General features: G+C 36.3%; 1 protein-coding gene across 1 annotated transcript in view; it reads right to left on the reverse strand.

Moving 5' to 3' along the window:
* Positions 1-7,086: 7,086 nt before the first annotated feature.
* The window catches only part of ADAMTS19 (ADAM metallopeptidase with thrombospondin type 1 motif 19), a 245,365-nt gene continuing 225,984 nt past the window's right edge, over positions 7,087-26,467 (reverse strand). Inside the window, exons 22-23 of the mRNA XM_080804588.1 lie at positions 9,568-9,745; positions 7,087-7,488 (exon numbers count right to left, since the gene is read on the reverse strand). Of these exons, the coding sequence (XP_080660714.1) occupies positions 7,337-7,488; positions 9,568-9,745 (330 nt within the window). The 3' untranslated portion in view covers positions 7,087-7,336. The remainder of the gene's footprint in view (positions 7,489-9,567; positions 9,746-26,467) is intronic.

Below are 26,467 nucleotides of genomic sequence, written 5' to 3' on the forward strand. Positions count from 1 at the left end.
ATATATTTGATTAGGCCTTTTCCTTAGCCAAAGTATGAGGTAGGTGAAATGAGACTTCAGTTTTCCTTAGGCATCCTTCCTTTAGATCCCTCCGCTGTAGTCTAGATGCCTGGAGGCTTGTGCATGGTCTCCTTCTGTTTTTAGGTTTAGTTTCAGACTTTCCATTTTCTTTCACCATGTTCCATGCAGGTAGCATGCATGACAAACAGTTGAAAAATCAAGCTTTCTTCTCTCTCTCCTGCTACCGGCCATCTCTTCCCCATCCCTGGTCCCTACCTCCAGCCTAGCCCAACCCAGCCCACTCTGTGCCTCTGGTAATGCCAGTTCTTCTGCCTGGAAACATTTCTTCCCAACTCTGGCTGTGAACCACCTTCTCATCATCCTTCATGGGCCACTGCCGATAACTCTTTGCTCACAAAACCTTGAGGCATTTTCCCAAGTAGGTATGGTTTCCCCCTCCTTTGAAACCTTAGAGTAATTTGTTTATGCTCTCATCTTACTGTCCTTCATGATGATGTATTTCATACTTTTCTTTTATAAGCCCTACCCCAGATGATACATTACCAAAGGGCAGCCCTTTTGGATGCTTCCTGCCCCATGAGTCATGTCTGAAGACCCTCATGAAGTCCTTTGCTTGATAAATAATGATGGCGCTTGTCTTTTTCCAAAGCCCTAGGAAGGGCTCTACTCTGGTTGGAAATTGATAATCCAATTAAATTTGATTTAAAAAATGACTTAGTGCTCTTTTCCAAGCTCAGTGAAAAATAGATTCTATTTCCAAAAATGTTTATGACATACTCTATATTCTCTTCTGGTAGTTTATGAGGCACAAGCTCACACTGAAGGCTCTGAGAAGTTCTGTTTTGATAAGTCCAGCATTGTCCAAATTCATTTGGTCATATAACACCCATTTTATTGTTTTCCTTTTAACTCTTCAAAAAATTTACCTGAGTGTAACTGGACATATATTGGGTCAGGGTTTTTATTTCTTTATTGTCATTAGTAACTTCAGTCTCGCATGACAACTGTCATAAATACAAAGAGTTCTAATTGCAGGGAAATCTGGTGGAAATACGCATACCTGGGCCTTCTCAACCCTTAGCATGCAGGTAATCATTTGGTCTTTTTCTTTATAACAAATTTTTATAAAAGTATCATTTCCTCTTGGATTTGGACCCAGAATTACTGTTTTTTGAAACATGGGAATTGTAAAAATAGACTTAAATATGGTTCTCTAGGCAAAACTGTCTATGTACTAATTAGCCATATTTTCTTCTTTTCCTGTCCTCATTCTCTCCTTTCCCCCCCTCTTTTCTCCCTACTTCCCTTCCTTGCTCACTCCCTCTCTGGTTGTACCAAGAACCAACTGAAATATCTGTAAGAACGTCCAGCTGAAAAGCCTATACAATGTCTGGATGAGCAGCTGGGGTTCGTCAAATTATTGGAGAGTTTGAAAATTACTTGGATAGCTTTGACTATGGAGAAAGCCTGTGACTAGCTTATGAATCATTTTTGTCTATTACCAAACATCCTCAACATTGGTGAACAAAGGAGGTGATAAGGAAAACGGAACGCACAGAAGTTGGAGTCAGAGTGACATCCGATTCAACTGTTTTCTTGGGCAAGTTACGGAATCTTTCTAAGCCTGTTTCCTCACCTATAATGTGAGAATAACAATAGTACCTTGTAAGGTTGCTGTGAGGTTTTACAGGTAAAGTGGTTAACAGAATGGTTAGCATACATTAAGGGCTTAAAAAGTGTTCACTGTTATTTCGAGTGGGTAAGAATATGTATTTTTATTTCACTTGTCTCATAGAAAACTGAAAAAAAAAAAAGAGTTAAAGTCATACAGCCATCTTCAATTAAAAGGCACACTGCACTTCCCAGAATTTCCTTATTTGTGTGATTCTGTATTAGAATTGGCCAAAAGAGGAACTTCATTGAGATTAATCTGAAAGTCTTTTTGCAGTGAGGTGCAGTGAGAGACAGAGGCAAAGGGGCCTGGCAGGTTCCAACTGCCTTTGCTTTCTTTCTTTTTTTTTTTTTTAATATTTTATTTATTTATTTGACAGACGGAGATCACAAGTAGAGAGGTAGGCAGAGGGAGAGGGGGAAGCAGGTTCCCTGCCGAGCAGAGAGCCTGATGCACTTGATCCCAAGACTCTTGAGATCATGACCTGAGCTGAAGGCAGTCTTAACCCACTGAGCGACCCAGGGTCCCCTGCCTTTGGTCTCTTGAGTTCCATGTCCATTGCTGCTTTCCAACTGTCAGTCCTCTTGACCAAGAGCAAGTTTAGATCTACTACCAGGAGTTTGGCCACATACCCACAAGGGAGGAAACTACAGAGGCAACGGCATCCCATAGACCTCTTTACAGATTATCCCTTCTTGTTTTTTTTCTCAATCTTTTTTTTTATTAATTTCTTTATGTTAATAAACATATAATGCATTTTTATCCCCAGGGGTACAGGTCTGTGAATCGCCAGGTTTACACATTTCACAGCACTCATCATAGCACATACCCTCCCCAAAGTCCATATCCCCACCACGCTCTCCCGTCCCCCCTCCCCCCAGCAACCCTCAGTCTGTTTTTTGAGATTGAGTCTTTTATGATTTGTCTCCCTCCCAATCCCATCTTCTTTCATTTTTTCTTTTCCTACCTCGTCCCAACGCCCCCACATTGCATCTCCACTTCCTCATATCAGGGAGATCATGATAGTTGTCTTTCTCCGATTGACTTATTTCGCTAAGCATAATACCCTCTAGTTCCATCAATGTCGTTGCAAATGGCAAGATTTCATGTCTTTTGATGGCTGCATAGTATTCCATTGTGTATACATACCACATCTTCTTTATCCATTCATCTGTTGATGGACATCTAGGTTCTTTCCACAGTTTGGCTATTGTGGACATTGCTGCTATAAACATTCGGGTGCACGTGCCCCTTCGGAGCACCACGTTTGTATCTTTAGGATATATACCCAGGAGTGCAATTGCTGGGTCATAGGGTAGCTCTATTTTCAGTTTTTTGAGGAACCTCCACACTGTTTTCCAGAGTGGTTGCACCAGCTTGCATTCCCACCAGCAGTGTAGGAGGGTTCCCCTCTCTCCGCATCCTTGCCAGCATCTGTCATTTCTTGACTTGTTAATTTTAGCCATTCTGACTGGTGTGAGGTGGTATCTCATTGTGGTTTTGATTTGTATTTCCCTGATGCCGAGTGATGTGGAGCATTTTTTCATGTGTCTGTTGGCCAACAGATTATACATTCTTACATGGCTACTCTGATTGGTCGGTGACTCCTCTGATTCTCTAACTCTGCTTATGGGTCTTCACTTTCCCAGTTCCTCCTGCAGTTGTATGAATTCAAATCCAGTGAATGATAAAACTGGGTTTTAAATTCACAGTTCAAGGTTTAAGTTGGGAACCAGAAAGCTTCTTTGACTATCTTCAAATAAAACCTTTTAAACTGTACTGTTGATGTGTCACCATTTGTCACGTCTTCTAAATCCAAATCCAGATTCAAGTCCTAGAAGATTCAAGGGGACCAGTAGAAAGCATGACATGTGAGGTGTTATGCATGTCAAAGGAATTGCAAGATTTCACCAATTATATTAACTGAAACCCAAAGTATATATATGGGAATATTTCTTAATGGTTTTGTATTAGGGCAGAAGAAATACAACACTGTATTAGCCTACATGTTTTTGAATAGGTTCACTAAGAGGAGATTCTGGATTCAAAGTGTTACTTCACATAAGCAGGAGTGACTATAATTATGTGCCTGAAATCTAGACCCAGTGGTGATCCATGCTGAATAAAATGGAGATGCCAAATCTTCCTTATTACAATGTAGTCTATAGGAAAGTATACAAATATTTAGGGAGATTGGTTTTAATATGACAGACGCTCACCTACCTGTTAAATAGGTCCCCTGAGAGGCTCCAGAGGGTTTTCCCTTCACCAAGACTTCAAACTCCCTTCATATCAGCAAAGGCTATGCTGGAATCCTTAAAGAACTTCACAGGAGTGTTTCTCTGAAAGTCTGGAATAAGGAAATGCTATTGCAGAACTGGGCTTCTTAAATTTAATGAGGATGGTGGAATTCTACAAGGGCAGGAAATAAAGTACTGCATTTCACTATCAAAGACCATATGGGAATGGTTACCATAAAGGGCAGCAGAATCAAAGAGGTAAAGGGACTGGTTTGACCTGCAAAGATTTTGGCTAATTGATTATGGAGTCCCTAAGACTAAAACAGACGGGCATACTACTGAAGCTTTACTTGATTTGTTGAAGTATTACATCTCTAGACTTTGTGAAAAGAGGTCTGATTTGGATCACCACATCAGGACATTGCATTCCCTTGGTCAATCTCCATATGAGAACAGGTTCACTGACTCAGAGTCCTTGAATGAAGGGGAGGGTGGATCATTTTAAGGAAGGATCCTCCTACATCGTCCAATTTTATACTGTAAATTTACCTTCAAGTTTTCCCTGATGGGCACAATGTACTTACTGGAGGAAGGGGAAAAAATCAGACTTTTTCATGATTAATGAATCTCATCTGATACTATTCCTGGTGATCCTAAATTCCTACTGTAGCCCTGAAGTCAGAGTAAGAGTGTATGGAAGTCAAATAATTTAATCAAATTTTGACTTAAATCTGTCTCATAAGGATACCAAGAGTCTCTGAAGCCCCTCACCCCCATAGTTATCTTCCTAATTCTGGAAGGCATATTTGGAATAGAAATACTTAGAAACTGACAGACCCCTGCTTACCTTGTTGGTTCCATGATCTAGAGAATGAAGACTTTTAAAATGATAATGGCACTATAGACAAAGGGCTGATATCCAAGATCTATAAAGAACTCAAACTCAACACACACAAAACAGATAATCACATCAAAAAATGAACAGAAGACATAAACAAGACACCTCTCCAAAGAAGACATACAAATGGTTAACAGGCACATGAAAAAATGTTCATCATCATTAGCAAACAGGGTGATTCAAATCAAAACCACATCGAGATACCACCTTACACCAGTTAGAATGGCCAAAATTAACCAGACAAGAAACAACAAGTATCAGAGAAGATGTGGAGAAAGGGGAACCCTCTTACACTGTTGGTGGGAATGCAAGTTGTTGCAGCCACTTTGGAAAACAGTGTGGAGATTCCTTAAGAAATTAAAAATAGGGTTACCCTATGACCCTTCAATTGCACTACTGGGTATTTACAATACCATCCACTAATTTACCAAATACCTCATTTCCTGCTGGTATTCCAGATACTGGTTTCTGTTTAGGGAGCCCATGTTACCATGAATAAAAGGTAGCACAGGCCTCACACTCAACGTAAATCTCTGGTATTACCATGTTCTCCCATCACTCTCTAGCGAATGGCCTGATGGAAAGATGCAATGACTTTTTAATTTTTTCTTTAATATTCAGTTCTAGAGCAAGTTGGGTGAAAATATGCCGACAATATTGTGTATGGTCTTATTCATCTGCCAAAACAGATTTGCTATTTCTATCTAGATTCATGGATTTAGAAATCAAGGAACATAACTGAGAATGTGTCCTTCTACTAATTTTTACCTCTCTCATGCCCCAACTTTCTTACTTAGGATGTGTGGATATTGGTTAATTTTATATCTCAGCAATTAAATGCAGGATATACATAAGTATGGGGCCATCTAGAAACCAAATACCCCCACCCCCCTGCTTTAAACAAAGGTGAAACACACGAATGAGAGAAGCATCACAAATGCACAGATGTAGAGGTTTTACTCTACTTACACTCTATCACGTGAGCCTGCACAATTTCAGGGCAAAAGACAGAGGACACCTCCCTGGGTTAGAGGCAAAAGACTTTATTACTCACTGCAAGAGCAGTAGCAGAGAGTCAGCATTTTCTGGCACTGGTTTCCTGACCCCTAATTGCCCCAGAGGGACATGAAGAGAGCCACATAATATCTGCACATGCAGTGGCTTGTATCACAGGAGAGGGACCCCCATTTTAGGGACAGAAACCTATTTATAATGAGAAGTCAGCGCATCTGTCCTTTGCTCCACCATCTCGGTCTTCCAAGGCTGCTCGTTATACAAACATTTCTAGAAGATGGTCCTGAACAAAAGTAGATGGTGCCAAGATGTGTAGAGATGGAAGAGACCTATGAAAAATGCCTCCCAATAGGAAGCTTCACATATTTTATTGAAAAAAAATCTAGAAATCATGTGAATCATGTACAACATTTTCTCACAAGAAAACATTTAAGCTGGTTTTTTAACGTTTCACAGAATTGCAAAACTTTTTCTGTTTTCAAAATGAAAAAAAACACAATGAAACTACCACAGTATTATAAGTGTTTTTTTTTTCTTGTTTCTAGGGAAAAAGCTGAAAAATATTTGGTAAATTTTCTCCTTACGATTTGTGAGGCTAAGTACTATACCTTTTAATAAATCTGCTAAAAAGATACAAGGAAATGGGTGGATCACTGCTTTCTTTGTTCAAAATATTTCAAAAAGCTAAAATCTAATGACAACATGTTAAAATAATACATATTTTTGTAGGCTGTTACCATTTCTATAATGGTTTCTCTACACTATATCAACAGTGCAATGGTGATTCAGTGTAAATCTTTACAGTGTTTCATTGTTACAATACTTGTGTTCAAGTACATGTTCATGAACATGATCAAAGTCTCTATTTTGACTTTTCTTTTCCATTATTAAAATAAGGTTATAATTACAGTAGAATTTTTCCTATGGATATCTCTAAATCTGAACCAAATTCATAATACATTCTCTAAGAACCTGTTCAACACTATGAGGTTTGTTACGTTTACACATTTTCTGTAGATTACAGAAAATGGGCTAATTCTGCATCAGGACACCAAAACCCAAAAATGACTTTTCTCCATATAAAACTAAACTATTACACTAAGTTAGTATACATTCTGGATAACTCAGCGGTATTGGCGGGGAGAGAATAGCACCTTAGAGACAGCCCTAACTGAAAAAAAAAATTTTTTTTAGAGCCTAATGATCTTGTTTTTTTCTTATTTTTCCCCCCTTTTAATTTTGATTCTGGAAACTGGATCCAACTTATTCATATAAAATTATTCATATAAATTTATGAAGCCATATAGTATAAATCGAAATGTTTGTATATCCAAAACAAACACCATATTGGATGTTTGGCAGGCACAAAAATAAATTAATTTGATTAAATTATATGTAATCTGATAATATTTGGTCTGAAAAACATGCTAGTGTGTGTGTTTATAAATAATGTAATTGCAAAGAGCTGTGAGCCAGCCAGCCTGCTCGAGGTCAACTCTTCTGCTGCAGCTTTTGGGCATAGAAGTCCCTGCATGTCTCACAGCAGCGCTGATACCAGCGCATGTCCTGACATAGGTTCTTCTCGCGTATCACTCGGCAGTACACAGGCCACTGATCTCCCAGGCACTTGAACGTCAGCGCGGCTGTGAAGCAGAAATGAGGGAACTCAATACAGGCAGATAGCCTAGGTGTCAGGAGTAGAAACAAGTAGCAATCATTTAAGTGGGAGGATTGTGAACATTCATGTCGACTCATTTAATACTACTGTCGACTCATTTAATACTATCTTCTAGAACTTGAAAGACACACACACACACATCCTATAATAAGAAATAAAATGAATGAATAATGGTCTCACTTAGGAGCTCGTTCAGACTCATTAAGGCTAGATTTCCCAAATTCAGTGAGTTGAAATACACATGGCTTTTAAGGTTTAATTTTATGGATTTCATTTAAGTTTCTTGTGGATTTTCATTGAGAAGATTAAAAAGAAAAAATGACTTTGCTCACTATATCCACTTTTATGGGATATAAATGAATAAGTACGGTTATGGATGAAATAGCAAAACAAATATGCTCACACTTATCCCACATTCCTTATTTCTTAGAGAGCAGACATATCTAGGTGGACTATCTGGGGATGTTGATTTCCCAGATCTTTAAAATCAGAGCTGATTATCAAAACTGACTGAAATTTACAGTAATAAAGTATGTGGAATCTTTCTTTTGCCACCATTCTAAGACGACTCATTATATAATTTTACTTTTAAAACCTCAGGTTTTCCACTGTGCTTGTGTGTGTGGGCATATACCTTCAAGAAATAATAAATAGAGGGGCGCCTGGGTGGCTCAGTGGGTTAAAGCCTCTTCCTTTGGTTCAGGTCATGGTCTCAGGGTCCTAGGATCGAGCCCCGCATCGGGCTCTCTGCTCAGCAGGGAGCCTGCTTCCTCCTCTCTCCCTGCCTGCCTCTCTGACTATTCGTAATTTCTCTCTGTCAAATAAATAAATAAAAATCTTTAAATAAAAAAAAGAAATAATAAATAGAGAAAATGCAATTTTAATTAAAATTTTTTAATCCATTATTTTCTGCCACATGATACTTCAAGAAGGACTTCAGCTAATTGCTAGAGAAAGGGATTATGTTGTTTTGAATACATGGATTTAGGGCATCTGCTCTAAGATTGCTTAACTTTTTGTCTTAACTATGCTTTATGCCATTTGAACTGATTATTTCCTAGAAATGTTAATTATTTGGCTTGAAAAACAGAATTTTTGTATTTCTATGAAGAACCATACTTTTCCATTTGATTGAATCCTATGCGCAAAAAATACCTAAGACAATTAAACTCTTTGAATTTTGGCAATATTGTTTTGTATGGTTAAATTGTTTCCCTGTAGATTGTACACACAGATTAAAAGTGAAGGTAGTAAACATAAATTAACCCAATGACAGTCAGGCAGTGGTGCTGTTAAAAGCCCCTAATTGCCAAAGAAATAAAGTCTAATTCATTTATGAAAATTTTTTAGGCAAGTGCAAGCTATATTTACTTAAAATGCATAATCTACTTCTTGATGATAGACTAGATTGAACAACATGAATTGAGAGTATATATGAAACTATTTATAATGTAACAAACTATGTAAGTCAATATGTTACCAGCATTTATTTGTATATAATATTATGTCCTTAAGGATTCAAAAACTGTTACCTCTTTTTCAGTGGTTTAGATCCAGGCGCCCACTCTTCTTGAAAGCCTTTTTTACTCTATGACTCTCCAAAGGACAATTTGTACCCAGGATCAAAAGGAAGGCTATTAACAACGGAGAGATCTAAGAAATATACCCTAACCTCACCCTTCCAGTGACATTACCTTCATCAATAGTTCTGAAAACTGGTCAGAACCAGTTTTGTTCTGAAACTGGTCAGAACACCAAATATATGTACATCCTGCAACCCTTTCTAAGATGACCTTGAAAATGTGGCATCCGTATTTCCAGGGCCAGGCTGAGTAGACAGCTTCAGGAATCCTAAGTGTTTAGTCTTTAAGATTTTTTTACCCTCTGACCATTTGCATTAAACTGTAGTTAAATATATCCCATTAAGTCAGAACCAAACTAATTCACACAGATCAAGAACAAAGCTTTACAATAATTTGCAAAAGAGAAGAAGCCATGAGCATTTCCCTATTTCTCAAAACCACCCCGTTTTTGGTCTGCTTACCCAGCCTGGGTGATGTTATGGTATTTACATTAATCTTCTCATTGCAGGGCTGAAGGTGACATGGCCTGTATGCTGCAGGTTTTTCTGAAGAAAAACACTCATTTCCATGTCTTCCGGTGATCTTGTGCATGCACTGGATGACACGGGACTGCATCCCTTTGCCACAGGTAACTGAGCACTGGAGAGATACAAGATGTGTTAAAATACCTTGTTGCTCTTTCCTTGTTCTAGATTGTGAGCCACATTTTCCACCCCTTCCTTAAAATTTAACCTGAGTCACAACATCCAGAGTTGATGCAGAACGTGGGTCAGAAATGTCGATGCTTACCTCAGGCATAGCATTGGGGCGTGAAGGACAGAGGTGAGTAAAGAAGAGGAAAGAAAGATGGAGAGTATGACTCCAAGGGAAAGAGTGAATGATGCCAGTGTTGCATTCAGGTGGACAGTGATTAAGGTTCTAATACCTGGTTTGCAACAAATTCATTTTTTAAAAATATTTTATTTATTTATTTGAGAGTGAGAGAGAGCACAGAGGGAGTAGCAGGCAAGGGGACAGGAAGAAGCCAACTCCCCTTGGAGCAGGGAGCCCGACTTGGGCCTCGATCCCAGGACCCCAGGATCATGACCTGAGATGAAGGCAGATGCTTAACCGACTGAGCCACCCAGGTACCCATAATCTGGATTTTTCTAATAAAATATCCTTTTAATAGATTACTTATATTTTAGTGAAGTAGACTCTGTCTTCATTTGTAAGACATTTTGCAAAGAACATACTCAATGTACAATTGTCTATTATTAGACAAGTCTTTGGGGTCCAAATGTGTCACAAGTTTTAACTTGTTACACAAATAAACGGATGCTTATTTGACTGTGAAAACACAACTATTTTCTGGGATCAAAATTACAAGTGAAAGAGTAAATATGGCTTTGTTTCTGAAAATAATGATTTATTTACTGATCATATTATTTTCTACATAGTGAAGATTTAGCCATATTTAGTCAAATAGTTGTAGAGAATTAAATCAACTCCAAAAGACATGAACAAATCAAAGTAACTCATTGTTTCTCAGGGTTGTAAGAAATGAAATAAGTAACTATAGACACATGATGACTCAAAATATATAATTTTAGTAGATAATAGCTAAATAGTGCCTTTCATAAAATTTGAAAACACTTAAGAGAAAAAGATGTTAATTGCATTTCTTATGTAAGTTAGGTTTTGTAACAATCTGGGAATAACCTGGAAATGAAAATAGTACCCAGGAAATAATGGAAGTTCTATAATTCATTTAACTAATACAGAATCATTTCTGCCTTTGGAACTAACAGAATAAGCTTTATCACAAAATTAAATAGTCCGAAATATTTCTTTTAAATAAAAACAATAAAAAATAAAAATAAAAAATAGTCTAATAGATTTAGGATCTAATTTTCATTAGCATACTTTAGTAATAAAAAATCAGGCTCTTACTAGTAATAATCTTCTTTATAAAATACTTTTTGGTAAAAATTTTATTGCATATAGGTGAAAAATGAACTGATATTTGAAACGAAACAGTTGAAATCACAAGACATCTTCTAAACTAGCTCTTACTTTATTATAGAATGTACTAAGCAATTGGATAGTTCCTTAAATCGTGTCACTATGATTAAAGACAGATAAGGATACCTGGGTGGCTTAGTCAGTTAAGCGTTGCCTTCGGCTCAGGTCATGATCCCAGGGTTCTGGGATCAAGTCCCGCATTGGGTTCCCTACTCAGTGGGAAGTCTGCTTCTCCCTCTGCTCCTTCCCTTGCTTGTGTTCTCTCTCTCTCTCAGAAGAATAAGTAAATGAAATCATTAAAAAAAAAAAAAAGAAGGAGGTTAAAAGAAAAAGAAACCAATTAATTCTGGCCTTGAAATGAGGAGACTGAGTTCTAATATTGTCTCTTGCAATTAATTTACCTGGGACTTATATTTCCTTTTTGTTAAGCAAGGCTTTGCAGTAGGTTGTAACTATACTTTTGGGTCTAAATTACAATGAAAGTAAAAATTCCCAATCACTGATTATTAAAAGTTACTGTAGTCTGATAATTTTTAACTGGCGAGGCTTCTTAACAGGAAAGACTCTCTAATTTCATCATCCAATTATTCAGTGTGCCAGCCAACAGTGAAATGGCACAGTTTCTGTCAAGATGATAGTTTGATTAAATGTCTCAGAATAGGGGCGCCTGGGTGGCTCAGTGGGTTAAAGCCTCTGCCTTCGGCTCAGGTCATGATCCCGGGGTCCTGGGATCGAGCACTGCATCAGGGGTCTCTGCTCAGCGGGGAGCCTGCTTCCTCCTCTCTGCCTGCCTCTCTGCCTACTTGTAATCTCTGTCTGTCAAGTAAATAAATAAATAATCTTAAAAAATTTTTAAAAAAGTCTCAGAATATCCAATCATTTATTGAATTTTCATTATTTATTGATCATCCACGATGTTCAGGATCCCATGCAGAAAATAAAGACATTAATAATTGTTAATATGATGAAGTTGGTACTTTCACCAGTAAACTTTATTAAGAAAACTCGAAAACATGTAAAACAGATGGTCAGGAATAGATTATGAAACAATGTGGAAGTTGGGCAATTTCATCCACTTTCAGCCAAGTGTTTAATATTTAATTAACTTATTTATTTTTAATTTTTCCCAACTGTTTAGTATTTTAAATAATGAGTTGCCTATAGAATGACAGTTTTCTGCTTTAGGATCAAAGGAAACTGATACCACTACCTCCAGAAGCTTTAAATTCATAGCATACTAACATTAGTTAGCCCATACTATTTATTTATTATATGTCAGGCAGTATTTATTATATGTCAGGCACTGTGTTAGGCCATAATTATTTTGGTATCTCACATGCAGCCCATGAATACTAGTTTTACCCCTTTCACATAGATAAGATAGAGGCTCAAATAAGTGAAATAAATTGCCCAAAGCTTTACAGTTAAGAAGTAGTGGAACTGGAATTTGAAGTCACATATACTAAATTCAGAGATCAGATGCTTAAACATCACTTGATAGTAGAACATCACTTATACTCCTCTTATGTTCATATCCAGAAATCTTTCCTTGTCTTTATTCTGCCAAATGGACATCTAATCCTCTTATCTTACTATTAAACAATTAGAAGGGGGTTTTTTTGTTTTATTTTGCTGTAACCTAGGTTATAAGATAGGAGATAAACTTTTTTGCCTTAAAGACAATTCACTTGCATGATTTATCTTGAGATAGAGTGAGCATATAATTTTTTACCCAAATCAGGCCACTTGTGAAAGAAGTGGTTAAAATTATTATTCCTATACCATAGGCATACACTGGACAGTCATGGGTAATCTGGCACATACAGTCATCTCATCTACAGATATTTTACTGGTAGATCTATGTAATAGATGATAAATACAAATGAATGGACACAGGAAATAGGTATTACATCTCAAGCCTTATCTAGTATGCTTTTACACAGAATGCCTTGGTTAAACTTTATCATAATCCTCATAACTTTAAAAATGAAAAGAGCGAGGTTCATAGAGATTATTTCATTCATTCATTCAATATTTACTGCAAGTCCACAATGTGCCAGACACTGTTTTGGATATTGGGATATGACGGTACATAAAATAGGGAAAAACACATGCCCCCAAGGAATTTACATTCTAACAGGAGAGAGCAAAAAAGTAAAGAATTAAATGTCACTGTACATTAGATACTGACAAGTGCCATGGAAATACTAAGGCTGGGAAGGAGAGCTTGGGAAAGTCTTGGGTCTAAGGCTTTGTAATTCATCTGGATGATCAGAGAAGGACTCATGGAAGAGGTAACAGACTCACTCCTCAAAAAGGAGAGACAAACATCAAATGCAAGTCTTTTGAGTCCAAATATGATGTTCTTTCCATTGCGTTCTATCCATCTCAGATTAATTTCAAAGGCTTTTTCTTTCTCTCTCCTTCTTCCCTTTCACTCTTCTCGCCTACCTTCCTTCCCTCCCTCCTTCAATCTTTTTATCTAATACATTTTAAATCTTGCTCTTCACAAAAGTACCCAGTAAATTTAAAATGTATTTGAAACAAAGCAGCACTCTAGACTTCTACTAAAGGTCAAAATGCTAAAATGTCAACATCAATTTGCCAGCAACTGGTAAAGAAACACAGGGTGTGCCTGATAACTTGCCATTGATATTTCTTTTACAAGGAAAGTTCCCTGACTGGAGTATTTTAAATAGAGAGACTTGTATTGTCTGACAAAAAACTCAACAGTTAATCTTGCCCAGCAGGACCTTTGAAACAAAGCACCTCATGAATCAATCCCATGAACTAGAAGCCTTTAATTCTGAACAGGAAATGCAATCTTGATGTCCCAGATTTACCAGAGTAAAAAGGAAACCGCAATCTTTAGAACAAACTTGAGCAGTTTAGAAAATTGCTTACATGATTCTGGAGTTAATTTTGACCAAGATAACAAGGTACATGGAGAACTGCTGTTGGTAATCCCTCTTTCCCACCAAAAAAATGAGCCCCATAGTCTCTGGAAGTGAAATTTGTTTTACTGACTTAGAGATATTCATCATTTCAGATTACCTGAGAAAATTATGCACTTGGGAACACATGGGCCATATCTTTAGATAATGCCACCATTATCCTGCACTTGGGAACACATGGGCCTGCACTTGGGAACACATGGGCCATATCTTTAGATAATGTCACCATAGATTTCTCTTTTATTGGAATGAATCCTTCCTGGCCCTGGGAGATTAGTGACAACTTCTAACACTGAATTAAATTATGTTGACAGAATATCAAACACTAAGTATGATTAGAGAAACTTTCTCAATAATTCACAGTTTGGACTATTAAAACAATTAGGAAAATCATTTAGCAAATGAGAACCATGGATACAAATGTTGGCAAATCATTAAGAAGGCTTTATCCTCTTTTAAAATGGGATACACATTGATAGAATCTTACAACCATTTCTGTTACCTGAAATTTTAGTTTCTTTCTGTCATTCTTGTGCCAGGTAATAAGAATTATCCAACTTTATTCTACCTAAGAAAATTTCATTTGAACTAACTGAAGAAAAGTATCTGGAGAAGGAAGCGATGTACAAGTTGGGGGAAGTGTATTGTAGATGTTTCCTTGGCTTATATATTTTTCTAGAAATGGCCAAGGATAACCTGGTGTTAGATACAGATATAAGTCTTGCAAAGTTATACATACTCAGATGATAGCCCTGCAGTGGACCAGATTTGCTAGCTTGGTTTCACAAACTTATGAACTGGCCTAAATGCAAACAAATGAGGGGAAATAGAAAAAACGTAGGAAAAACAAACACACTAAAAAATTTCTTAACAAATTTATAACTATGGGGCATTTTCATAGAAGGAGATGAAATAAACTCTGAATGGCTGGGATGTCCATCTCACGGGTAGGTCACACCTACATTTTATTGATGCCTGATGAAATTATTTGTTTTCAAGTCTAATCTTGAAAGATTGTAGATAATTTTTTTTTTAAGATTTTATTTATTTATTTGACAGACAGAGATCACAAGCAGGTAGAGAGGCCCGGAGAGAAGCAGGCTCCCCGCTGAGCAGAGAGCCCGACGCAGGGCTCGATCCCAGGACCCTGGGATCATGACCTGAGCCAAAGGCAGAGGCTTTAACCCACTGAGCCACCCAGGTGCCCCGAAAGATTGTAGATAATTAGATCTTAATTAACACAATGTGTATAAATAAGTTTTGATGCATTGAATACAACATAGAAGGTATAAGTGTCCTCTGCTGCTAAAGTTTCATTATCTTATATAGAAATACTCCTTTTATGATAGATTTGAATATATTTATCAAGAATCTGCATCTTTTAAAAATAATCTCCATGTATTGTTCTCCAAAGTTTCTATGAATACCATTACGCTGAGTGACATAAATTTACTAAATAGTAGTAAATGACAGCAAACATGCTTTGAAATACATTTACATTAGGAAAACATGCTTAATTCAAAGAATAAGAGCTACACAGGCACCAAGAAATAGCCATATAACAATTTATAAAGTGTCAAAATGACAGAGGAGAATGATTTTCAGAGGTTCTCAAGGTTCATAGGTTCTTGGCCATCACACTACTTGAATCTACTTTTGCAAGGTAATAGAATTATCTTTCTGTCAATTGAACATTCATGAGTCATGTAGGAATTTCCATTATGGCTCATGGTAAAAATCTACCATGTGTCATGTATCTGTTAAATTCATTGAAGAACATTGTTTTCTTCTTGTCCAAGTGACCTATATACTTCTAGAAAACTCATTTTCACTTAAGAACCCTTTATCAATGGCATATCTGTAAATATCTCTTAACTACTCACCAATGTAGCGAGGAGACTTTCATTCTTTGCACTGATCCCTGATTCATATAGTGCTTCTGTGCTTGACAGGTTCTGAGATCAAGTAGATCTATTCTGCATACGTGATTCTGAACATGGAGCTAAAAACCACTTGCACATCTAGTTTTAGGTATGGGGATTCTGTAGTAAAGTGCCAAACTTTAAAATTATTAGTTAAATTATAGTTTCTTACCTCTCCTTTCAGGACATCAGAATAGTCAATGACACTGTTTTGGTGCGAAGTTATTTGTTATCCTGGATATTTCATTAACTTGGATTTGGCAACAAACTGGGACAGTGTGGTATAAATAAATTTGTAGACTCCAGTTAAATAATCGACTAGTTTGCCAGTGAGTTTATAGAACTATTAATTTGCGCATGTTAAACTGTAAAGTTCTTCAAGCTGTAGAGTGCTGTCAAATGTCCTCTGAAACATCACACCGAAGAGGCAGAAAACCCAACAGTAAAAATACTACTGTAAGATATTTATTTGCAGTTTTGTTGGCTAACAAACATAACTAACACTGGTTTGCTTTTGAGTTCCTTAGAAAAACAAACAAATTTCAGTATATTCAGGGGTTAAAAATAGTAATTCTCACACTTGGCCAGCATAGAGATTACCCGAGATTCCTTCCTTCTAGACTGTGCCAAAGATATATATTTTGGAGAGAATGTGTGTTGTCTAGGCCAACAGCTAAGGAAGGCTCTGTAATGCTTTACTCATTTCCAGCTGGCCTTCGTAAGAAATAGGAATTCCTAAATTAAGAGAAAATTGTCACTGGCAAACAGAGTTCAAAAAAATTTTTTTGAAACCAATATAATAGACAATCTCGCAGAACCTGATATAATCTCTAATGATCAGTGTCAATCTATAACAAAGTTAACAGCATCAACTTGGATAATTTGTCTTTGGGAATAAGTGGATTATTCCAGAGTGGTTTAACAAGAGTGAAGTAGCATTCGCAGTGGAGAATGGACCTCATAAGGAAAGTAAATGATGACTTCTACTGGAAATTATTAGCGCAGCATTCCTATTCATTTATGTATATGTTTGGCAGTTCCATCTTTCAACTTTTTAATAAAGTGAGTGTGAAACAAGCATTCTAAGGAACAAAAGTTAGGTTTGTTTTTTGAGATTTGCTATTTATTTTGGTCAGTGTTTCAGCGTCTTTTAAAAGTAGTTCATCTGCCTTATTTAACACATGGGTATTTGGACTTGAATCTATTCCTAGAGGTCAGATGTTTGAGGATTTTTCTGCATGTGTGTTTAATTAATTCATCATTTGGTTCTACAGTTCAAACTATTCTTTTCTCTTTAATGAAAATGTCTGCATATCGTTAGAGCAAATCAAGGAAATGTGTGTGGCACAATCAAGCAGAATGCTTATGAATGATTAGCAGAGAAGTGAGTATGTTATGAAAGGGCCATCAAATTAACCCCCCAAATAATTTTTTATATCAAAGTACACATTGATCACCACAATAATGGAAGAAAAAAAAGATGTTTTGCATTAAGAAGCAATTAATAAACATAAAGTCTTGAACACATTTGCAATTCTCCCAGCCTATGAATCACACCGTGTTGCAGAGGTGAAAAAAGACTATCGAGACATTTCTATTTTATCTTTCTCATTCCTGTGAAACATCTTCCCACCAGAGAGAACTGCTTGGAAGGACAGTGATTGAATTTCCTTTTCAAATAAAATAATTTCCAGGTCTAGTCCAACAATTCTGTGTCCAAAATGAATCAGATCCCTCCATGGCCATGTGAGAGAAGTGTGTAGGTTTTGTTTTGTTTGTTTTAATAAAGTCTTGGTTTAAAATAGCACAGAGAGCACTACGTAGTTACCTTTAAGTTATGCCAACCTGAAATAAACCAAGTATTTGCCAGGTCACAGAGAAGATTCTTAAGTGTGCTTTGCTTCCATCCACTGCTTTCTTTCCAGGTTCGATAACTGCCATCTAACCTGAGGACAGCTATTTCAGCCAAATGGGTTCAAGAGAATGCAGAAGTAGTCCACCAGCTACCTCAAAGCTCAACGTTAAGCCCTTTTTTGACTGTTATTTAAATAAGGGTCGATTTACCTTTCAAAAAATACATCACATTTTTAAGTAGTTTGATTTACCATACAGAAAAAGGTCAAAGGAGTCATACATTTACATAAAATTAAACTGATTAATTTTCCTAAAGAAAAATAAGCTAGTTACTAATTCTTTTGTAGTAAAATATATGCAACGTTGGAGTTCGTACAGAATTAGAGTCAGAAAATAAAATGGATCAGAAGAAAAGAAATGCAATGTTTAGATATATCCTACATTTTTTGCTTACTTGATGAAAAAGCTTAGTGATCATTTATTCAATAAACATCCGTAAATGTAATGCAACGTTCTGGTCACTCAGAAAGATTTGTGAGAAGGGTAAAAAGCATTAAAATATTCCTTATTATTAGTTTTTAAATTTATTTATTTATTTGAGGGAGAGAGAGAGAGAGCAAGCAGGGGGAGAGAGAATCTTAAGCAGACTCTGTGTTGAGTGCGGAGCCCAACGTGGGGCTAGATCCCAGGACCATGAAATCATGACCTGAGCTGAAATTAAAAGTTGGACATGTAATCAATTGAACTGTCCAGGTGCCCCAAGATATTCTTAATTAGACAGCAACAATATAGGGCAGTAAATAATTAATGGAGGAAAAAATAACATAGTCATTAAGTCCAAAGAAATTCTGTCATTTATTGTGGAAGCCTTTGAAAGATCAGACACTTCAGATGGTTCTTGAAAGACTCAGGTACTTGGAGGAAACACATTCTAGGCAAAGAGATATCAACAAAGACACAGAGAATGTATAAGTACAAACTGCTCAGGCCTCAGCTTAGTGGAGATATCCAATTAATGAGAATAATAAGATACTTCTCAATAGGTAAGTTAGGACCAGAATACGGAAAGCTTTGAATGCCAGTGTGAGTATCCAAAGGCAATTCTCTGGAAGTACTTAAGCTATAGGATAGAGTGATGAAGTCATCCCTATGAGTGGACAAGTCTGAAATAGGAGGACATGGGGAAGGAAGCACATTAGAAACTGTTACTCTAATCCTAAAGAAAAAAGGTAAAAAGGATGGCATTATTATATTGGAAGCAAAAAACAATGGAAACAAATCCCTACTTAGAAAGAAGAATTGCCAAGGATAGTTTCCAGCCTGGGGAGCTGGGAAGATGATATTGACATTTTTCAAGAAAAAGGAAATTGGGAGTGGGGTATGGTTGGAGGAAATAAAATGAGGAATTTTGTTTTAAATATACAAAATTTGAGGAATTCTTGGCATGCTGATGGCAGAGGCTGGGGACAACTGAAGTTCGGGCTGAGAATAAAGATACAACCTACCCCTGCCCGCACTCCCTCCAGATATACTCCCTTTTCTAGCTACGCTCCCTCTTTGGGCACACTTAGACTTGAAAAATTTAAACACCATCTAAATGTGGATGATTCCAAAATTTATATTTCTCTTCTCTGATCTATCTTCTAGATGCTCATGTTTGAGTCTTTTTTTTTTTTCAGATTTTATTTATTTATTTGACAGACAGAGATCATAAGAGGGTGGAGAGGCAGGCAGAGAGAAAGGGGGAAGCAGGCTCACCGCTGAGTGACCCCAGGACCCCGAGATCATGACCTAAGCTGAAGGCAGAGGCTTAACCCGCTGAGCCACCCAGGCGCCCCTGTGTTTAAGTATTTTACAGACCAAGGAAACACAGTTCAAAAGAGAAGTGGAAATCTTTCCCCTTCAACTGGACTCTTCTCTTAGGGTTTCCTATTTCCCATCACAGAGGCAACATCTGTACCTATTGTTTAGAGCAGAAAGCCAACCTGGGAGTCCTTCTTACTACCTTAACACCTGCCTCTTCCTCATCTCTCCCACAAATAACCAACCCCAGTTCTGTTCATTCTAACCTCAAAATAATTTCTCAAAGCCAACCATCTCTCCTCATCTCTACTTACATTACTATATGAACAGACAGCATTTATCTTGTTATTATGTATTTGACACTATGCTAAGAACTTTCCATGAATTATTTCATTTGGATTCACTAACTTATCTGAACCAAAGATTCAGAATTCAAATCCAAGGCTATGGGACTCCATATACTGAGCTATTGTACCTGTTACAGATCCCAGTCCTCCCCCCTCCCTAGAAATTCTGTAATATTATCTTGGCATCTTCCTATATCCATGACATCAGTCATTTTTGATATGGTAGACTGAAAATATTTAAGTATTAGGAAAGCATTGGTTTTCTTTTAAAATCAGACAGAAAATGTTAACCTATTTATAAAATTAAAAGTAACATATGGATATGGTAGAAATATAAGCACAGAAGGCCCTTTTCTCCAATGTAATTCAAACAAACTATTCTTTGTGTATCTGTGAGGAAAATAAAAAAATATATATTTATTTGAGAGAGAGAGCAGAAGCTTAAAAGCTGGAGAGGGAACAGAGAAGGGAGGAAAAGGGACAAGTAGACTCCATGCCAATCACGGAACCCAAAGTAGGGCTCAATCCCAGGACCCCCTGAGATCTGACCTGAGTCGAAACCGAGAGTTGGATGCTTAACTGACTTAGCCACTCAGGCACCCCCAAATTTTTAATATGTATAAAAACAATATATAAACAGCTTCAGTTCCTACTATATATAACTCTTGCATGTAATATTTGCTCATTGAATAATAAGTCTTAGAGAAACTTCCCCATTTATAGATAAATGCATTTTTAAAAAACTATAGTATTTCACTGTTTGAATATGGCATTAAGATTTATGTAACTACTTAAAGGACATATGGGTCATTTCCAAATTTTTGTTGTGCCAAAGAAGGCTGCAATGAACATCTTCAAAAATATAGTTAGCAAATTAGGTGAAAATGTCTGTAAGGAAAATCTTTGGCAATGGACTTGTTGAGTAAAAGAATGTGTGCATTTCAAAATGAGATATCATTTTTCTCATCTATTAAATTGGTTTAAAAAAAGTGTGGTAATATCCAATCTTAGTAGTATGGGGAAACAGATATGTGGAGGCACCTGGGCAGAAAGAAGTAGAATTTGCTCCCTTTAGATGGAGCTTTCTGGTTGCCCCATAGTACTCCTCAGTGACCATCTCTTTTTGCCTTTCTGATCCCTGAAGTCATGTGTGTGTGTGTGTGTGTGTGTGTGTGTGTGTGTATCTAAACAAGTTTCCTAGTTTTATTTATTATCCCATATGGACTTGTACACATTCTATATATAGCATATACAGTTACAGATTTATATTTTTCTAATCCAAACAACTTTTGTTTTGTCTCTAAAGTAGATCCTTCATTTTAAGCAGTTCGAAATACTCTTCCTTGGACTATGCACCATTTGGACCACTGCCTCACTGACACTGGGTTATTACTTCTACTTCACAGTTAGAGCACTGTGATACTGAGAAAGACCTAGAGTTGTTTTGGCACATTTTACAGATGTAGGAAGGAGGCTAGGGTCCCTGCAGAACAGCTCTCTGGCATAAAGGATTGATACTGGTTGTGCTCCTGGGCTCTAGGGATGCCCCAGATAACCTTAAGCAAAACCAGGGACCTGTTAGAATAACTTTCCCTTTTGTTACATTCTGCATCCAAAGACCCCATATGATGCCTTTCTAAATGGCTAACTATTTGCATATGTTTCTTGCATTTTAAAGATGTCTTACTCCAGTAGTCCTGATGATCTGGTTATATCTATCTCTGGATATCCTCTGGTATTTGGTAAATATACACTTCACTACATTTAAGCAAAAAACACTTAATGATAAGACTACTGAAATTTATAACATTCTTATCAAATTTCTTCAAATTTTGTATGTGGAAAATATTCTCCCCTCAACCACCTATTGACACTCATTGTCTCCCAAATGAATTTTGGCATGTTCCATGCTCTATACCCTATAAAGAACATTAAGAGTAATTTTTAAATTAAGTCATATTTATTTCAGGTATGATTTATAAAATGAAATTACAGATACCCTAGCATGCAGCAAGAGAGCATTGATAGTATTATTTTATAAGCCTAGCAATTTTTCAAGGATTTATTAAGAAGACAATTAATTAAGCCTTTTGGATTAAAAAAAATCCTCTTGCATTTTCCAATCCGAAGGTGGTTAAAAACATATTCTTATATCTGCACTTATAATTATACATGTATATGCACGTATAATATATCTACATTACATATACATACATACATACACATAGACACAGAGACACTACTTCGATCTCTCTAAATCATGAATTTTCTCTAGATCGAAGCTATATACAGATAGTATGTGTTCATCATTCTTTTTAAGCTAATATATTTCTGCCACATTCAGTCCTATCAGCCAAATGCTTTGACAAGTTTGAGTAATTCAAACATTTAAAAAAAAACTTTCTAAAATCTCTTACCTGGGGTAAGAGATCAGATTCTTAGGAGATTTTAAAAATAAAAATGGATGGGGGTGGTGGCTCCTGGGTGGCTCAGTTGTTAGTGTCTGCCTTTGGCTCAGGTCATGATCCCAGGTTCCTGGGATCTAGCCCCACATCTGGCTCCCTGCTTGGCGGGAAGCCTGCTTCTCCCTCTCCCACTCACCCTGCTTGTGTTCCCTCTCTTGCTGTCTCTCTCTGTCAAATAAACAAATAAAATCTTAAAGACAAAACAAAACAAAATGAAAACAAAAGCAAAAAACCCCTTCAAATGGTAACAATGCAAAAAATGTCCCATTCTCTTGCAGTATAAAGAGTCAGAGGCAAAACAATTTGATAGCCAATTGTTTGGAGATTTTGAGCATGGTTTAGAAGACCACTATCTTCTCCAGAGAGATAGCAAATTGTGTAAATGCTCAGTGGATATAACTGAACAACACAGTAGAAGGTCTTTCCTGATGAAAAGTATCCTATATATCACTAAGTAATTTCTTTAGTATGAGCACTTACTCAGAGACCAGTGTATTTCAAATTTTCCTATAATGTAGAATATGTCTTCTGTTGGACATCTTGCCCAAATATTTAAAACCAAACCCACAACTTCTGATTTCTTTAATTCATTGACTGCCCAAAAATGATGGATTTCAGTCTGATAGATTCATATTTGTTTATGAGGTAGCTGCTCAAATTTTCCACGTCTTAGGAGATTCTACTTATAAAAAATGATAGGCAGTTATCTTTTCCAGTGACTTATAGACATAATTAGAAAATAATGCTATATAGAAATGTAAATCCACGAAGAACAGTTTTCTAGGTTATGGATAATTTCAATTGGGCTTAAATCTACAGATTTTGTCCCATTACAAAAAAAGTACTTGCAAAACTAGTTTTTCAAATTTGAATAATCTAATATAAGCCTTCTTGAAGTATATTACACTAAATAACAAACTAGCTATATGCTCTGCAAAAGTGATCTTTGGTTAAAAGAAAAAGAAAAGAGAAACTCTAGTCTCTCTTTGAGATTCAGCAAGTATAGAAAAACATTAAAGGATCTGAAAGTCCTATATCAAACAGTATTTCCTTATTTTTGTTTAACTACATTATCTCTCAGAACTGGAGATAATATCCCAAGAAATGAGTTTTTTATGGAACTTAATGTGGGGAATGCAAGCCTTAAGAATTCATAAATTAATATAAATTTAGTCTTATAAATGATGACATTTGGATCTTTGATAAATATCAGTCTTAATAATGTATCTATTTAACAATATATTTTCTTCATTATAGCAGTTGTCATTTTATCCATTTCTTTGATTCTCTGGTGTAAGCTGATATTTAACATTTTCTATTTTTATATTTTATTAGGGTATTTAATTTGGTTACTTGCAGCTAACTATGTCTTTAAATTTGAATGGGAAATCCTTTAACAAGGTATTAAGCTTCCCTCTACTACTCTGTAACAACCCACTTAGTTTAGTTGTATTAAAAACCAGTAAGATATGCATTTGGATTCTGTGACCGCCAAGAAGTGGATTTTAATTGGGGTGTATGTATGCCAACATTGGGTCAGTCCAGATATGCAGAATTCCACAGTCCTAAAACCTAGCCTGGCCATGGGGCAATAAGAAATCCCTCCCTTGGGAATTCTGGCTCTGGTTCTTTTTGTCTCTTTTGACTTAATGCAAAACTCTAGGCTCTATAGATGCCATATTAAGAACATGGTGTTATCTAGTCATTAGTCTAAGACATTCTTGACTACATTGGTCAGGATTTCTTTCTTTACGCTTCTGTCAATGATTCACTGAGTTTTTCTCCAGTGGAAAGAAAGGTTCTCTGTGATTATTCATAATTTCATAGTTTTTAGATTCCTCTTCAACTGAATATACTGGATATAATTGTGGTTTCCTTTTACAGGGTGAGTTAAAAATGATTCCTTATATTGTAAGCTTTATAGTTATCACCTCTAAACAAAGATATACCATATTATCTGTACAATGAAATCATCCAAAATGATTTATTGTGCTTCCAGCTTTATTTTGAATTACATCATCACAAAAAGACTCATCTCCTGTCCAAAAATCTATTTATCATGTCATAATATGAGATGTTACATTTTCCAGAATTTTAAAGGACTAAATTAAGTTCAAATTATAGAGTATGAATTGAATCTAAAATAAATCAGGAATAATTACATAGAATTCCAAGGTGTTTTGTGTCTCGTTAAATTTCACTTGAATGGGTTCTCTTGTTAAATATTGCACAGAAAAATTAATGCTGTAAAAGCTTCAAGAAGATCCAGATTTTCTGTAACATGTAGATAAAATAATACCTTTTTATTTGCTCCTCTATAGGCCACCAATAATGAAAACAAGAAGCTGCAGATGTTTGAATAAAGGCAGAAAGGTCAAATTCTGGCAGAAAATAAGGCATTTCATTAAACATAAGGGACTATGTTATTTTTCACTTCAGTATTCTAAGGACTGCTTAAATGAATGAATACGGATTTTTACTGCCCAGAAACATATGGGTCATGTTCTGTTCTCCTGAGAAAGGCCCCAAGGCCTTATCTACATCCGAGATACAGTCAGAATGTGGCATATAATTGTGTGAATGGTTAATGCAAGCTAGAGCAGAGCAGCCACACTCTCTGTATCCTATTTTTGCCAATTTTCTAGTCTCAATGAAATAAACATAAGCACTGTTCAACAAAGGCTGTATTATATCTACTTAGAAATCAGAGGTAACATTTTTAGGACCGATTTTTCTCTTTTGAATATTCTAGGATTTATATTTTTCTCTCTCAAGCTGAGAGCAATTTCTCCACTGTTTACAGAAAGCTACCAAAACATAGATGACAGAAATCACATAGGCTGATACAAATGCAGTGAACACAGTTTGAGGCATAAACAAACCCTTTCTTTAGGAAGCCTCCATTTAGCCAATAGACCATTGGCTCAACAGTGGACAAGCCGAGGATTTATTTGTCTTTTAACTGATTCTCCAATGATACACCCATATTACGGAGGGAGGAACATGGTTTCATAGCTAGATTTTTGTGGCTATCTCACTGAATATCCCGATGAAAGCCAATCCAAGGCTTAATTTTAAGTCTACTTCTGTTTATCAATAGTTTAAAAAATACTAGTAGAAATTGAGTGAAACTGACAGATTAATTGAACTCTGAGGAACACAGAAATCCACCCACAACTGCACACATCTTGTTGCTATTCCTGTTCCAGGGACACAGCTGATAAGAATAAGGAATCTATGTGCTCCCTCTGTCCGTGAATACTTTAATCACTGAAATTTAATAATCACAGCATTATTCCTTTTCTCTGTAATTATTTTGGGATGGTTTTTATTTTAACATGAAAGTAATATGTTGGGAGTGAAAAAGAAGGGGAGAAATCAATAAAGTTCACATGGAGCCTCTTGCTTTAACTTGTACATGCTGTTTAAATCTGTTATGCTGAGACCTCAGTCATAAAAAAGAACAAGGAAACAGTTTTAAGGAAAAGAGAAGGCTTATATCCATATAAAGAAAAAAATGCAACAAACTGAATCTCATAAGCAAACAAACAAAAACAAACAGGCCAAGAGACAAAGGTAAAAAGCCATAGAACAAAGATGAATAGTTATTAGACCTGTATACTCCTTTCCTTACCCACAAAGGCTATCAATGTTCAAGCTGGGTAGCAATATAGTAACTCAGCAAAACCCACTTAAAGTAATTCAATCTAAGTACACCTAAAAAGGTACATGTATATTACTCTGGTAAATTGGAAAAAAACATTTTTTCAGGCTTAGCATGAAAAGCAGAAAGTTATGTTTTTTATGATCTCCCCAATTAATTTTGACTTTGCTTAAGATTTAACCAGTGGCCACAGAATAGGCACATTTATTAATCAATAGCAATAGTACATGTGACGCAAATAGGATTTGCTAGCCATATTTCCACATGCAGCAATGAAGGAGCTTATGGTTCTGTGTCATAAATTATAACAAAAACTAGATCTTCTCTTCTTTGCAATTACAATTTTTC

Source organism: Martes martes, assembly GCF_963455335.1.
Source record: "Martes martes genome assembly, chromosome: 5".
Classification (NCBI taxonomy): domain Eukaryota; kingdom Metazoa; phylum Chordata; class Mammalia; order Carnivora; family Mustelidae; genus Martes; species Martes martes.